We start from the raw sequence: 15,161 nt of genomic DNA, 5'->3' as shown, positions 1-15,161 counted from the left end.
TTTTTAAATGCTGCAAATGGGTCTGCCAATCCTGACTGTATATCAGAATATCGTCAAAAAATACCAAAATAAATTTCCTCAAATAGGCCTTAAAAACTGAGTTCATGAGTGCTTGGAAAGTAGTTGGCGCATTAGTCAACCCGAATGGCATGACTAAAAACTCATAGAGGCCTTTATGTGTTCGAAAAGCGGTCTTTGGAATATCATCCTCCTTCATACGAATTTGGTGATATCTAGCTCGTAAGTCCAGTTTAGAGAAGAACGTGGCACCAGTCAATTCATCTAAAAGTTCTTCTATGACCGGGATAGGAAATTTATTTTTAATGGTTGCTTCATTCAGCCTTCTATAATCAACACAAAACCTCCAGGTTCCCTCTTTTTTCTGGACAAGTACCACGGGAGCTGCAAAGGAGCTAGAACTCTCTCTAATGATACCGTTAGACACCATATCTTGTACCTGTTTCTCAATTTCATTTTTCTGAGCTGGACCATATCGATAGGGTCTGCAAGTGATGGGCCTATCATCCTGAAGAGAGATAGAGTGGTCAAACTTGCGAGAAGGAGGTAAGCTCTTAGGCTCGGCAAAAACATCTTGGAAATCTTCCAATACTGACTTTAGTGCATGCTGTTGATCAGGACTCAGATGAGAATGAGACAGACCAACATGTAAGTTAGAAACGGTCTGGATAAGGAAAGCAAGGGCAGCAATCAATAGATCCCGGGAAGAGGAAATTTCCTCCATCCGACCCAACTCTTTATGGCCAATACCATAGAGCTCGACTTCGGTACCGTTGAACATGAATTCAAATGTTTTTAATTTCATATCCATAGAGAATTTACCGATTGTACGCAACCACTGAGTGCCCAGTATCATATCATATCCCCCCACTTTCATAACCAAGAAATCAGCCGAGAATACAGCAGTACCCATGCCCCATGAAAGATTAGGACAATGTTTAGAGACTATTACCTACCTCATATCAGCCACTGTGAGTCGTACAGGGGAACGCTCTTGGGCTTTCAACTAGAGACGCCGAGCTGTGGAAGCATCCAACACATTGTGTGTGCTGCCCGTATCGATTAAAATAATCACCGTCTGGTTCTTTATCCGTCCTACTAACTTCAGAGTAGATGCTGCCTCGTTCCCCTCAATTGCGTTGATAGTGCCTTCCTCTGGTGGAACAACTTCCAGCGCATCCTCAAAGTGATCTTCATCATCATCAACCACAAGCATGAAGAGGTGCGAATCCTTGCAACGATGCGTGGGCGTGTATTTTTCTGAACACCAATAACAGAGCCCTTTTCCCCGGCGGTCGTCCATCTCTTTTTTAGAGAGCTGGCGTGAAGGTTTCGAAGCCGATGATTGCGACGGGGAGGAAGCTGAACCCGAGTAGGAAGATGGCTTAGGTGACGGTATGGATTCGGTTGCCTTGTGGTGGACCAGCCCGGAGATAGCACTTGATGGGCCTGACTGTGAGCCCATTGGAGTAAGGGACTTTGACCCATAGGAGTCAAGCATCAGACGGGGAGAAGAAGAATTCACTCGACGACCGAATGTACTGGCAGGAGCATGGTCGTGCAGCGCTGTGATGGTAGCTTCCTACATTCGGGCACAGTGCATTGTGCGCGACAGGGATGACTGATTGAAATTGAGCACAAATTTCTGAATGTCCGTGCACAATCCCCCGATAAACAAGCTAATCTCTACTTCCTCCGGAATGTCGACCTCCGAAAGGAGCTCATCGAATTTTTTTTCATAGTCACTAACAGAACCCGAAGCTTGCTGAAGCATCTTGAGGGCAATAGTGGGGCTCTCTTCATGAACATCAGCGAATTTCTGCTCCATGTGGCGGAAATACTCCGTCCAAGTCAAGTCAGCAAAGGAACGATGGCGCATGAAGGTCTGGTGCCATTTCAGAGCGTGACCCTCCAGGTGGATGCTGAGCAACCGGATGCGTTGCTCTGGGGGTGTGGCGTCGACTTCAAAGAATTGCTTGCACCGATAGGACCAGCCCCGAAAATCCGATCCGTCAAAACGAGGAAACTCCACCCGGGTGTGCTTGGTAGGAATGTGGTATGAGGACGGTGATGGTGTATTATCGGAAAAAGAGCCGAAGGTTGGCATATGTGGCGGTGAAATAGACGACGATCCCTCGTCAGGAGACCCCACCGGTGGACGACGGTTCTGCTCTGGGGAGATGGCCGAAACCTTAGCAATAAGCTCCTTAAAGTAATCATCAAATTTGTTCGACGTCGCCTGCAATGAGGCAATAGATTGGCCGTGTTGGTCTAGCCGATGAGTCAAGGTAGCAATGGTCTGGTTAACAGAGTCGATGGAGGCTTGCTGTAGCTCGATATGGTGTTCGAGTTCGCCTAAGCGACCAGAGGACCGAGTCTTCGGAGCCATAGGCCGGAGATTAGGCTCTGATACCCTTGATAGCAATAAGAGAGAATTCACGTAGTATATTCAACAGAGCATGAAAAATGGCAGAGGTACAGTATATACCCATTTCCCCATTACACATCATGACCCAATTCTCTCTCCTATAACTAACTTCCCAAGAGTTACCGGAATACCCTTTTCGCAAGATAATAACAGAATCGAAATAATGACAGCAAGGATATCAGTATATAACATAACGACATGTATCAAAAAGCATACTCTAGTTATTCCCCTCCTGAAACTACTCTGTAATGGAGGAAGAAGGTCGTCAAACGTGCGGGTATAATCTTGGAATGTGAGATGATATGATCTTTCGTCTACAAGTCATGTGGGCAGCCATGTATTTCACTGGGTATATGTTTGTAGAGGTCTAGGCACGTTTCATTCTTGTATCAAATGTCCCTCTCTTGCATTAATTCGAGGTTATCCTGCCAAAAGCCAAGAGTTTGCTGATTAAATAACAATATTTTTGCGGGAAAAATTTTAATTTTTGTCTTGAAAGAATGCACTTAGGCCACTTACGCAGCGCGATAATCCAACGACGTTGATCTGCCAAAAAGAAGATGCAAATATCACCGACGAGCCAATGTGAAGGGAAGAGAATGAGTCATGCGCAACATTCATTCATTTTCTACTACTTCTTGTCCTTTTTATACAAAAAATACGATTATCATTTTGTTCTTAAATATAACAAAGTGATCAGGTCAACAAAAAAAAGAAATCAGACAATTTGAAATTTCGTCGAATATTTTCCCTATGGTGGTTGCCGGTGGAAGACTTCTCTATTTCAGTATTTCTTAAATTTTGATTTATATTTGTTGCTGAGACGTGGGTGATCTGAAAATTTCTCATATGATGTTCTATATTTTATATTTTAAATTTTTTTTTTCAAAAAAAAAAATCCTTTTTGACCTCATATTTTCTCCTCGATTCCCTTCCTTTCTCTACCTTGCCTTTCCGGTAAAATAGTCTGTCTTTTAAACGGGCCTGGCCCCTGAAGCGGGAAATTGCCGCGGCACTACCTGCCTGGCCAAGCGAAATTGCTACTGCCAGCTTCTGTGTTCTTCTACGATGTCGAAGAAGAATCTCTTCACGCCACTTTCTATTTTCATGAGAAAACGCCTAACTTCGATTCCCCCTGATTTCCCCTTCAACTCTTCTCAATTTAAATGCTCCACTTCTCTCTTATCGCCAGCACCTTCGATTACACCATATGATCGCCTTTTACACGAACCCTCGCGCTATTTTGGAAATGTTAGGGTTTCTATCAGAAGTGTTTGCTCGGCATCTTCCCAGAAAATCGAAAGTAGGTGCTGGAACTGTCATGCTATCCCCGAATCAGCACCGTTTTTGGTTTGCCAGTCTTGTAGGAGCATTCAGCCCGTGGATAAATCCATAGACTATTTTGACATATTCGGACTGTAAGTTCCTGGGCTTTTGTGATTCTGGATAGTAAATTTGTTGACATAGTTCAACATTCTTTCTTTTCTATTGCTAGTATTCATTTATCAAGGGTACGAAAAGAAATGTGGAATAAAATTTTTGCATCTAGGCTGGTTGCTGAGTTAGTAAACATATCAACAAAGGAGATTTCTATTTCCGTTGATAATTTTGAGAAGTGACGAGAAGCAATAATTATGGGGAGATTGCTGTCCTTTTTTCACTGCGTAAGATAGTTTAACTTTTTATTTTTAATGGTATTGCCATGTATATTCGTTCGTGCTACTTTTCTTCGTGTACAAGAGAAAATTGTAGGTTATTGCAATCTTCTGAGTCCTGTACGTAGTTAATGGATCATTTTTTTCCCTTAAAATGATGCATAATTTGGTTCCTGCTCATAACATCCTTTCAGATCTTACAATAAAGAGGGAAAATTTATTGCCTGATAATTTTGCTAGATAATGTGGGAAATCCGCGAGTGAATTTTCTTTTTCCCAATCTGCAACAGGGAGAAGAACTATGATATTGAGGTTAAGAACTTGGAAGGCGAGTACAAAAACTGGCAAAAGAAAATACACCCGGATTTAGTGCATTCAAAATCTGAGGTTGGTCTAACGGATTTCCTTTCTTCTTGTTATTTACAAATCTAATTTTAACGAGATGGGCAAACTGAATACATTTCTCTTTTTTCTTCCCCTTAACTTTATGCCTAGAAAGAAAGAGATTTTGCTGCTGAACAATCTGCCAAGGTGATTGATGCATATCGGACACTTACTAGACCTTTGTCAAGAGCAATTTACTTGGTAAGCATATTTTCATCCTTATGTCACTAAAATGGTCATTCTTCATTGCAGTGGTAGAAGTCTCTCTATGACTTGAAAGTGCTAAAAAGAAGTGGGTCAATGATAATAATATATTTGTGAAGAACATTCTATATCTATGTACCCAAAAAAAGAAAGAAAGAATATTCTATACCTGATGGTAGATGTTCATGAATCTGCTGTGGGTATCTTAGAACTTCTTTCTTTGTAAAAGTGTAAATTTTATGCGATGAAGTCTATGATACGAATGTCATGAATGAGTCATCCACCAAAACTTTTGGCTTTGATTGTTCGGCTCTTCCTTCCGTCATGTTATTAAGTAATGTTGTGCCAATGTTTTCCAGTTGAAGCTTGAGGGAATAGAAGTTGATGATGAACAGACTGTTTCAGACCCTGAACTACTAGCTGAGGTACTTAAATAGCCTGTGATATGCATTTATTGTGTTTTTTTAAGCTTCTTTTATAGATATGGATGACTAGTTACTGCATTTGAAAACAACTCCAAAATGGGAACAAATATTGTATTTATCTATTCAAATAATTAATTGATTGAAAACATGATGGGATAAGTGAAGTTTTTGGAATGCTGGATTAATCCATGGATTTCATTTATTGAATATATGCTCCAACAATTTATATGTGGAATCATGATGAAAGTGGCAGTAGTGGAGAGGAATTCAAAAGTTGGGTTGTTTGGGTGCTGGGAAAATTTTTTCTTCCTTTTCTCTTCATGCCCCCTAGCCTTTTTCTTCCTTCTCTTGAGTAATCAGGCTTCCTTTTCAGATTTTTAACAGTAACACTGGATTTTCTTGATAAAAATTATTATGTTCTATCTCCTATTCATATGTGCCCTTTTTGACCATAGGACGACCTGATTTTCTGTCTGTTGTCTATATGTTTGGCCAGAGATGAGAAAAAGAGCCTATTATCTATCATTTTGTTAAATTTTACTGCAGATTTTGGAAATCAGGGAAGCAGTTGAAGACGCTGCTGACTCTGAGGCTTTAAATCACATTCGCTCTGAGGTAACTATTATTGCTCTAATTTGCCAGTCAGAAATCCACTGAAAAGATTGCTTCCATAATCTTCCATTTTGTTATTGCTTATACATGGATTATTATTATTTGCTATTACTGCTTTGCATCACCATGATGTCAAACCTTTCATTTCATGCAGATGCAGGAAAAGTTGAAGCACTGGTCTAATGTCTTTGCTGATGCATTTCAAAGCCGTAACTTTGAAGAAGCTAAATCATCGATTCAAAGAATGACATACTATGAGCGTGTAACTGACGAAGTAGCAAAGAAACTTTGATATAGGCTCTAGGTCAAAAGTGATTTACACTTGTTAGAAGGTCAAATTCAGGAAATAAGAGCGAAGTGGTTTCCATTTGTATTCCATTTCATTGCTAACATTTGTCGCTAATTGAGGTGAGCATGAGAGGAGAATGGAGGATAAAAGCAAACAATTACTCGTTCCTTTATTATAGAAGTTGGTGGCATGAGACGACAGTGGTGGTAGTTCTGGAGGGGTGCCATGTCTGAGCTTTCTACTTCCACTCTTATTGAGCAACAGGAAGTGCAGTCAGTACACAGCTCCCACCTTTTCTCTCTGTAGTTTATTACGTCGTGAACGCGATACAAGGGGCCCCTTTTTGGTTTTTGCTTGTGTGATTTTTAAATCATTCTAGTGCAGACCTGGAGGATTGGGACATTCCTTTTGTGGCACCTGATGGACCTGTCTGAGGAATTTGAACGTGAGTCGTCCAATTTGTGACATGGTACCTTAATGCTGCTGATGATTGAGAGTTCTTTTTTTTTTTTGCCATGACATCATTATACTTCCCTAGCTTTGGGGAGCTTGTGTAATGCAATTTGGGTTTACACGCACAACTATTAAATCGACTACAATCCACGCTCGTGTTGATTGATGTTTTCTCAATGCCTCCCCCCCCCCTTCCGGGAGCATCATTTTGGTGAATGATTACTATGGGGATGTCAAGTTTCAGAAGTGTACCAAGAGTCAGGTAAAAAAAAAACAAGAAGAAGAAGTGTACCCAGAGCACCCTATCAGAGAAGAAACTTGTAAATTTTAATCCTGACTTTTGCTGCAATACAACACAGGCTAAATCTGGCTTGCCTTCCCTGTTTAACCTATAAAATACGGTTCGAAAATTGATGGCATAGCAAGTGCTGGTTTATGACTTGACGGCTTGACCGTCCTGTTTCTCAAAAAAAATTTTGGTAAATTTCTTAAAATTTTATATAGCTTTTCCTGAGGCCACAATCACTCATGCACCATCTATTATACCTACATCCGTATATAAAGAGGAGGGAAGCAGGAGCACTTTTACTTCCTTCATTTCATGTCTATGCTCAAGGCATCTCTTTTTTCCGCTAATAGTCGTGTTGTTGTTGGGCGTCAAGAAAGCGCGATTTGTATTGATAAGAAAAATAATCTCCGTCGCAGTTCCCAAGCAGCGCCTATGGCCTAATGGATAAGGCGTCTGACTTCTAATCAGACGATTGTGGGTTCGAGTCCCACTAGGCGTGCATTTCCCATTTTAAATCTAAAAAATTGGATGACTTCAGTGTTTTTTTTTTTTTTTTAATCACAAGAAATAATTTTAGAAGTACTACATTGATATGGGATTATGTTATATGGACCCTTGGTTGGACTTGCCGAGAAAGGAAAGTGCCGCCTATAGCCGACCCGGGGAGGGAGGGGGGGGGTAAAGTACAGCCTATATATAACGGCATCAACGAAACGCACCGCTTTTAACCTCACAGGGGCGGTGATCCTTTTTGCGAGCCAGCTATGGGATGGGTTTGGAGGGAGGACGACGACGATCAGCAGCCTGCATCATCTCGTGAAAATCGCGAAGTCGGGAGCTCTGACGCTCACTCCTGGGGACCATGCTCTACCCGGAAGGTCATGAAATCGCGGTGCAGAACGGAGGAGGTTGAGCCTGGCAAGTTTCTCAGGAAATGCGAGAAATCCCAAGAGATTTTCAGGGATTGTATCGGAAAGTTAGTATTTTTACCGACTTCCTCCATTTCGTTTTTTGGATATCCTCCTTTTTATTTATCTAGGTAAATGGATTCCTCTTTTATTGTCCGTTGATTTGGATTTTTTGGCCGAAACATTGATTCAGACTTCAGATTTTACACTCAACATTATTCCCCTGCTTTCCTGTGTCCTACTGTGGGTTTTGTTTCTTCAGTTTTTCTTTCTTAGTAGCTTATGCCCTTTTATTTTGTACTCGTTACTTAGCAATTTATCAGCTCTGGTTGTGCATCCATATTACTGTGAACCCTTGGTGAATCAAGTTTAAAGTCTAGTTGTTTGGAGGACCTGGCAGAAGGAAAATTCTTGTGAAGGAGGATCTGGCACTAACGGTTGCACTCTTAGTTTTTTTTTTTTTTTGAGGGGGGGGGGGGTTTCCTTGCGATACGGGGTGGGTATAGCTTCTCTTTACTGATTTCATGATTTTCTGTCACAGAATCATAGCAAAACTCTGGTTATTTGTTCACAAATGCACTTAGAGGCCTATGCCCAGTTAGAACAAGGAAATCAAGATTTTAGAGGCAACTGACGTGGTGTCTTACTGAAAGCCCCGAACTCCTACCCTATACTTCATTTTCCATTCCTCCTCTCTCATTCTTGTTCCTTTGGTGTATTATATGATTGCTTAATTATGGATTTCCCATGTTTCAGGCCTGTTGAAGTGGTGGAATCCAACAAAGAGTATACTGAAGATGACGTTACAGAGGAGGTTCTTCAAAGAAGGCCCTCAAAGCTTGGTTCACCAGATGCTGGAGTGTTTGACTTCCCTGGGCTACGAGGTGATTTGGAAGCCATGGAAAAGAACGTCATCGATGGTCTGTCTCGATTCTTTGATGCAGCTGAAGAAATGAAGAATGGCTTCGTTGACGTTCTTGCAAAAGCTCAGCGCATATTTGATGAGCCCTCGGGAAAGCAAGAGCGAGAAGCCTCCGCGAAGCCAAATGAGGATCAAAATGGAGCCATCGATGCTGACTTATCAGCATTGGCTAAGGATGTTTAAATTGAGCTGCTTAATGATCATTGTATCTTGAACTATTATTAACCACTGAATGGATATTCGGATATCAACAAAGTAAGTCATCATGAATACTACGAATCTTGACGATGACTTTTAAGATCACCAAAAACTGTAAAACTCTCTGGACTTGCCCTCAATTCGATTGCATGTCATCTCTCATTCTTCCCTTTGTTTAACTCAACCTATTACTTATACCACAACCTTGAAGGTAACCGTTGGTAATGAATAAAAAGAAAATCGATCATTTGCGATAACGAACAAACCAACAATGTTCAGTAGTAAACTCAAGTTTAAATTGAGCGATTAAAATGATGTTCTTAAAAATTTGGCGAAAATGCATGCCCTTGGAACTTGTGCCAACAATGGGGGGTTGGTTCATCCAACAATTTGGGCGTGGGCATATTTTTGTTGGTGAAGCAACACGACTAAGGGCCGTCCTGGACTTGCATGTCATAGATTCTTGCATATATGTGTGTTAACGATCGAAATTCCAGTGTTTTCTCAAATAGTTATGGTTGTTAAAGTCAGTTATATTTTAATCATATACCCTGGTAGTACTGTTAACACCTTGTCAAATGGCAATTATGTATTTTGTTGTGATCTTTATTATTTATAGATTAATATTATTAATAATAAAAATAAATAAGAAATTGAATTACCAGCGGAGCCCCCTGCGGCCGTGCGGCCTGCCAGAACACTTGAAAGTTCCATAAAAATCTGGACCGTCCAATAAGGCAGGCCAATCTTTCCAAGCCATCCGATTAGTTCATGCCTCGATGTGATACGCGTTTCCTCTCGGATTTTTGACTCAGCTTTGTAACAGAAATACCGGTAACACCCTATGCCTTGGTTCTTTCGCCATCTATCGTTTCAATCCTTCATTTTCTCACCTAATTCGTGCCTGTATGCTTCGCGAGAGAAAGATTAAGGATTGTAGAGTTGTTCGTTCCTAAAATCCAGAGATTTCCCAAGATTTCTCCTGTCAGTTTGCTTTTTCGTTTTTCCCTTGGGTTTCATCTTCCTTATCCCCTCCTTCATTTCGTTATAGTAACATTCAGCTCTAATCATCGGAAAGTTTCTTCCTTTAAACCTTCAAATCCTGCATTTGTGCGTGTTTTGGCGGAGTCATAACCCGAATAGATTGGGCATTTGGGGGATCACCTTCCCGTGTTTCCCTGGCCCACGAAATATTCGCCTTGTAATGTTCGATTATTCACCGGAAACATCAAAATGTGCAGGAAACATGATTTGAAACACATAAGAGGTGAGTAGCGTGACATGGGAAACAACTGTGTCTGTTTTGGATCGAGAACTTCAAAGAATAAAGAAGTTCCCGAGGTTTCGAATTCAGCTGGGTGTTGTACTCAATTCACAAATTGTATACTTTGCCATAAACGCGAAGCAAATGCGAATGCAGCACCAAGTAATAACGAGCCAAATTCCTCAAACACTGTCGCCGACAAGCCTCCAGTGGTAGCTAGAATGGAAAAGGAGGGACCAAAATCAGTACTTGAGGATGGCACCAAAAAAGACCATGTCCCAGAGACTAAAAAATCTTCAGAACCCGGAAGGCAGGTAGAGGATAGGAGGGTAGCAGAAGCGTCAACTTCAAGAACAACAAAGAAAGCAGGTTCTGCTGAACAAAAGAAGCCCTACAATGTGAAGAGGCAAGCAGCGGTAGGGCTTAAAGCAGAGTCTGTGTTGCAAACAAAAACAGGAAATCTGAAGGAGTTCTACACTTTGGGAAGGAAGCTTGGGAATGGGCAATTTGGGACTACATTTCATTGTGTGGAGAAGGACACAGGGAAAGGGTATGCTTGCAAGTCAATAGCCAAGAGGAAATTGGTAACAGAGGAAGATGTGGAGGATGTGAGGAGGGAGATTCGGATAATGCATCACTTGGCAGGCTGTCCTGATGTGATATCCATAAAAGGAGCTTATGAGGATGCCCTGGCTGTTCATGTTGTGATGGAGCTATGTGCAGGTGGTGAGTTGTTTGACAGGATTGTACAGAGAGGGCATTACACTGAGAGAAAAGCAGCTCAAATAGCCAGGACTGTAGTTGGTGTCATTGAAGCTTGTCACTCACTGGGAGTAATGCATCGCGATCTTAAGCCCGAAAATTTTCTCTTCACTAATGATCAGGAGGATTCTCCCCTTAAGGCTATCGATTTTGGCTTGTCTGCTTTCTTCAAACCAGGTTTGCTCCTGAGTCTCCTCTTTCACTTAACATTTCTCGCTGAATGTTTGCTGCTTAATGAGGAAAAAGTGAGCTTGAACAATGAATCCTCTTTCGGCATCATTGATTCTGCTAGTGACATTGGTGTGAATGTTTGGTTAATGCAGGGGATATATTTAATGACGTGGTGGGTAGCCCATACTACGTTGCACCAGAAGTCCTAAAGAAGCGTTATGGTCCAGAAGCTGATGTGTGGAGTGCTGGTGTAATCATATTCATTCTGTTAAGTGGGGTGCCTCCGTTTTGGGCTGGTAAGACGTCATGTAACATGTCCAGCGCATGATGATCCAATCTTTTTTATTTGTTATCATTTGAATTTGTCAATTTGATTCTCAAAAATTGTAATTTGCAGAAACGGAGAAAGAGATATTTAGCGAAGTATTGCACGGTGAACTTGATTTCAAGTCAGATCCCTGGCCTAAGATTTCTGAGAGTGCAAAGGACTTGGTCAGGAAGATGCTCGATAGAGATCCTAGCAAGAGATTAACAGCCCACGAAGTTCTCTGTAAGTTTCTGTACTCAGTTTCTCATGATTTTGTTTATAATTTACATGATAGACATGACCTTCTGGAGATAATGAATATTACTTGCCAAAAAAACAAAAAAACGATTAACCATTGAATTCTCAGAATCATCATAATTTCAAACAAAACTACAGAAATGGTACAATCTTATAGTAAATAACAATGCTGTGATTTGATCCAGGTCATCCTTGGATTCGAGTTGATGGAGCAGCTCCTGATAAGCCTCTTGACCCTGCAGTTCTGACTCGCCTGAAGCAGTTTTCTGCAATGAACAAGCTCAAAAAAATGGCTCTTAGAGTAAGTTATTTTTGAAATTGAATCATACAACTCAGGTGATATTGTTCTGTAAACAGAGTGTGAATGTGGCTCATTATTGTTGGGTGGCCGCAGATTATTGCCCAGAACCTATCCGAGGAAGAAATTGCAGGGTTGAAAGAAATGTTTAAAATGATAGATACAGACAATAGTGGTCAAATTACTTTTGAAGAACTCAAGGCTGGATTGAAAGCCTTCGGAGCTAACATCGATGAATCTGAGATTCACAATCTAATGCAAGCGGTAAGTAACTGGAAAAATCTTGCCTTGAAACAAAAAACACCATATCTCTAGCAGCACATTAATGTAACAATCCCTGTATAACTAGGAATGACCATTATAAATTCCTGTGTTGTCAAATAATATTACAGGCAGACGTTGACAATAGTGGCACAATAGACTACGCAGAATTCATAGCAGCAACCTTGAATCTCAACAAAGCTGAGAAAGAAGACAACTTAGTCGCTGCCTTCCGTTATTTTGACAAAGACGGAAGTGGCTACATCACCCAAGACGAGCTTCAACAAGTTTGTGAAGAAATTGGTCTGGAGAATGTTCGCTGGGAGGAGATCATGCGTGAGGCTGATCAAGATAATGTGAGTGTAACCACATATTCACAAATTATATAACCCTCATACTCCAATAGTTCATTGCAATGAAACTCACCTGTCTCTTACTTTTACGGTTTCAGGATGGCCGAATAGACTACAATGAATTTGTGGCAATGATGCAGATAGACAATGCAGATATGGTAAAGAAGGGCATAAGGCGGAAATAAGAATAGTATTAGCGTTGCAGGTAGAGAGAGGCATTGTCATCAGTCTGCTAAGACATACAGTGGATGATTCTCTTCTTTTTCTTCTTCTCCTTTCATGGGGTTTGCCCTTGAATGTAAATTATGGAAGGGAAAGATAGCTCTTTTACTGTAGGTTTTGATTACCTGGAATCGCATTAGAGCTAGAAATTTAATGCAGAGAAGTGCAAGTGCATGCATATTCATACAGCAGGATGAGGGCTATGACTTGACGACGAGAGAGGTTTCTGAGTAGTATCTGTCATATGCTTGTTTGCCAGGGTTCAAAGGTTTAGAATAGCTTCCCTATCATCAGAACACATCCCTATGTCCATTATTGCCGGAGAAACCTTGGACCACCGACTTACAGTGCACCCTCTACTTAATACCCACCCATTTCCACACATAATTAAACATTTAATTATGTTCAACATGAAACTATTATAGGCATCCATCTTCAAACTTAATACCCACACATTCATAACTTTTTAAACTAGTTACCTGACCAACCTCATTTAATTCCCATCATTCCCAAACAATCCATTTCTTTTGTAATAAGTAATTGGGTACCTTTACACAACCTTTCACTATTTTGGTTAAGTTTATTATTTGTGCGCATTACTCATGGTGGTGAATTATTGGCTGCATGCACCATCTACTTTAGGTGGGGAAAAACTACATTCTGTCTTGCAGTCTTGTTTTGACATTCTTTTAATTATTCTGTGAAGCCGTGGGAAGGTGATGCGTGGCAAAAAGCACTGCCCGGTCAGTGTCTTCGATTTGGCATATCTAATTCCATGTGTGTATATCCATACGCTTCTCTGTTTTTGTCACTCTCTAGATTTCTTCCATCCCCCTGCCTTCTACTTTACGATTTTCTTAAATATATAAATGTTTTCCCCTTTTTATTATTCTGTCTTTAACCTCTTTTCTAAATGGGAATGTATAGAGGTTTGGATAGATATTGAAAACACACGCACACATATATATACACACGATGACAATGCAGAGGAATTAGTCTCATGAAACTGAAGAGATAATGCAAATACACTTTTGTGATGAGGCGGATGAGTTGGGTCCCTTGTCAAGGGGGTTCGGCGGTCTGGTTAATGAAGTTAAGATTAGGAGTGGGATAATTAATGCTGTTTATGTAGCATTGATTAGGGCTTAATCAAAGTTTATGTTGAGGGAGATTTAAAGGATTTGGTGGGATTCATGCGTCAGCTAGTCAAATCCCAGCTTCTGGCCGACAACCCGAAGACTCCAACAACGATGCTATAGTTGAAAGTTGCAAAATTATTGAGAAAGATCGAGGTTAATTTACCTAATTAGTTAGTTAATCGTTGTAAGTAAGACTGGATGCCCCAACAGTTGCATCGAAGAATACTTCTCAAAGGTTGCGATAATCATCAGTCACTTTGAAAGAACGGAGATTCTTTTTGAAAGGGCATGGAAGGAGGTTTTGCTGTAAATTAATTAATTTATCCTTCATATTTACTTTTCCCCTCTTCTTTCACCACAGTAACGCAGTACTTTATTCTGGGTTAAACGGTTTCAAGACACTATCGAGTACTAAATGTAAACACTTCTCTCAGCAAGGGAATTAAACATTGATTCGTCACGTTGTGAGGGACTAGCCTGTTCCGTTAGACCCAACTCCCGTTGGTAAAAAGAAGATAATTAAATTGGCGTACATGATCCCAAAAAAATATTAGAATAATCATGGATTTTTTTTTTAAAAAAAAAGAGTAATTTCTTTCTTTCTTTGTTGAACCGCGATTAGAGTCACTTAGAGTCACGATACATTATTTTTCATAAGAAGAATGGATAAATGATAATTAAGTTGACAAAAATGCACTGTGATTGGCAAGGCGTTCTTAAGCAAGCATCATAATATCTATAACCTCTTGTTGAACTGTAAGGTGAGGGCATTGTGGGGGGAAATGAAAATTAAAGGCCCCGGGGGGGGGGGACCGGGGGTTTAGCTAGCATGTGAGGCGACGTTGAAGAATGGATGAAGCTACGAAAATCACGGCACAGCCGTAACTTGATGTTTGGAGTAGACATATTAATGCTGTCACTTTTGACATTAATTACTTGTAACTTAATTCTTCACCCTTTTGAGATTATCATCCTTAATTAGTCTCCTCCCCTCCAATCATCTTCCTTCTTAATTATAATCCTTCACCCTTCATCCTTCATCCATTCGTCTCTCTCTCTATCTCTATTTCTATCTTAATCAGATGTAGCATGCACGATACACTCACCTACCTTAAAATATTGCAGGCCACACACACACATTTACATATGACACCATGCGCACATCACGTATGCCTTGTTATTTAATTTATTCATTTATTTATGTTTTAGGTGATTTGATGCTGTCCTCTTTAAAAATTAAAATGATTCGACCCCCCTCAAAGAATATTACCTTTGAAGATGCAACCTCGTAGCCTGTCTGTAGACATAACAAGTTGTAACCTTCAAACGAGTATTCAAGGT

At 40.5% G+C, this 15,161-nt stretch overlaps 3 protein-coding genes and 1 non-coding gene across 6 annotated transcripts; all 4 read left to right on the top strand.

The window, feature by feature from the left end:
* Positions 1–3,433: 3,433 nt before the first annotated feature.
* Positions 3,434–6,639, top strand: LOC114740809 (iron-sulfur cluster co-chaperone protein HscB homolog). Of its 2 annotated transcripts, XM_028929050.1 has the most exons (7): positions 3,434–3,864; positions 4,392–4,488; positions 4,597–4,686; positions 5,049–5,114; positions 5,661–5,729; positions 5,881–6,023; positions 6,194–6,639. In XM_028929050.1, the coding sequence occupies exons 1-6, from the start codon at positions 3,515–3,517 to the stop codon at positions 6,016–6,018; spliced, it is 810 nt and encodes a 269-aa protein (XP_028784883.1). In that variant the 5' UTR covers positions 3,434–3,514; the 3' UTR covers positions 6,019–6,023; positions 6,194–6,639. The 2 variants fall into 2 exon arrangements, with proteins under 2 accessions (XP_028784883.1, XP_028784882.1); XM_028929049.1 differs by having other exon boundaries at positions 5,881–6,639.
* A 544-nt stretch (positions 6,640–7,183) lies between these two features.
* On the top strand, positions 7,184–7,256 carry TRNAR-UCU (transfer RNA arginine (anticodon UCU)). The gene has a single exon. It is a non-coding gene; the product is annotated as a tRNA-Arg (tRNA).
* A 175-nt stretch (positions 7,257–7,431) lies between these two features.
* Positions 7,432–8,890, top strand: LOC114740810 (uncharacterized). Its single transcript, XM_028929051.1, has 2 exons — positions 7,432–7,733; positions 8,422–8,890. Exons 1-2 carry the CDS (start codon positions 7,522–7,524, stop codon positions 8,768–8,770), a joined length of 561 nt encoding a protein of 186 aa, XP_028784884.1. The 5' UTR covers positions 7,432–7,521; the 3' UTR covers positions 8,771–8,890.
* Positions 8,891–10,431: 1,541 nt separating this feature from the next.
* LOC114740808 (calcium-dependent protein kinase 1-like) lies at positions 10,432–12,849 on the top strand. Of its 2 annotated transcripts, none has more exons than XM_028929048.1 (7): positions 10,432–10,988; positions 11,135–11,278; positions 11,380–11,532; positions 11,733–11,848; positions 11,942–12,113; positions 12,242–12,462; positions 12,558–12,849. In XM_028929048.1, the coding sequence occupies exons 1-7, from the start codon at positions 10,679–10,681 to the stop codon at positions 12,642–12,644; spliced, it is 1,203 nt and encodes a 400-aa protein (XP_028784881.1). In that variant the 5' UTR covers positions 10,432–10,678; the 3' UTR covers positions 12,645–12,849. The 2 variants fall into 2 exon arrangements, with proteins under 2 accessions (XP_028784881.1, XP_028784880.1); XM_028929047.1 differs by having other exon boundaries at positions 11,942–12,155; positions 12,221–12,462.
* The last annotated feature ends 2,312 nt before the right edge of the window (positions 12,850–15,161 follow it).

Source organism: Neltuma alba, unplaced genomic scaffold (assembly GCF_004799145.2).
Source record: "Neltuma alba isolate B1F8T4 unplaced genomic scaffold, ASM479914v2 tig00003187_pilon, whole genome shotgun sequence".
In the NCBI taxonomy this organism is placed as follows: domain Eukaryota; kingdom Viridiplantae; phylum Streptophyta; class Magnoliopsida; order Fabales; family Fabaceae; genus Neltuma; species Neltuma alba.
Note: the sequence above shows the minus strand (reverse complement) of the source record. Positions and strands in the feature narration are given on the sequence as shown.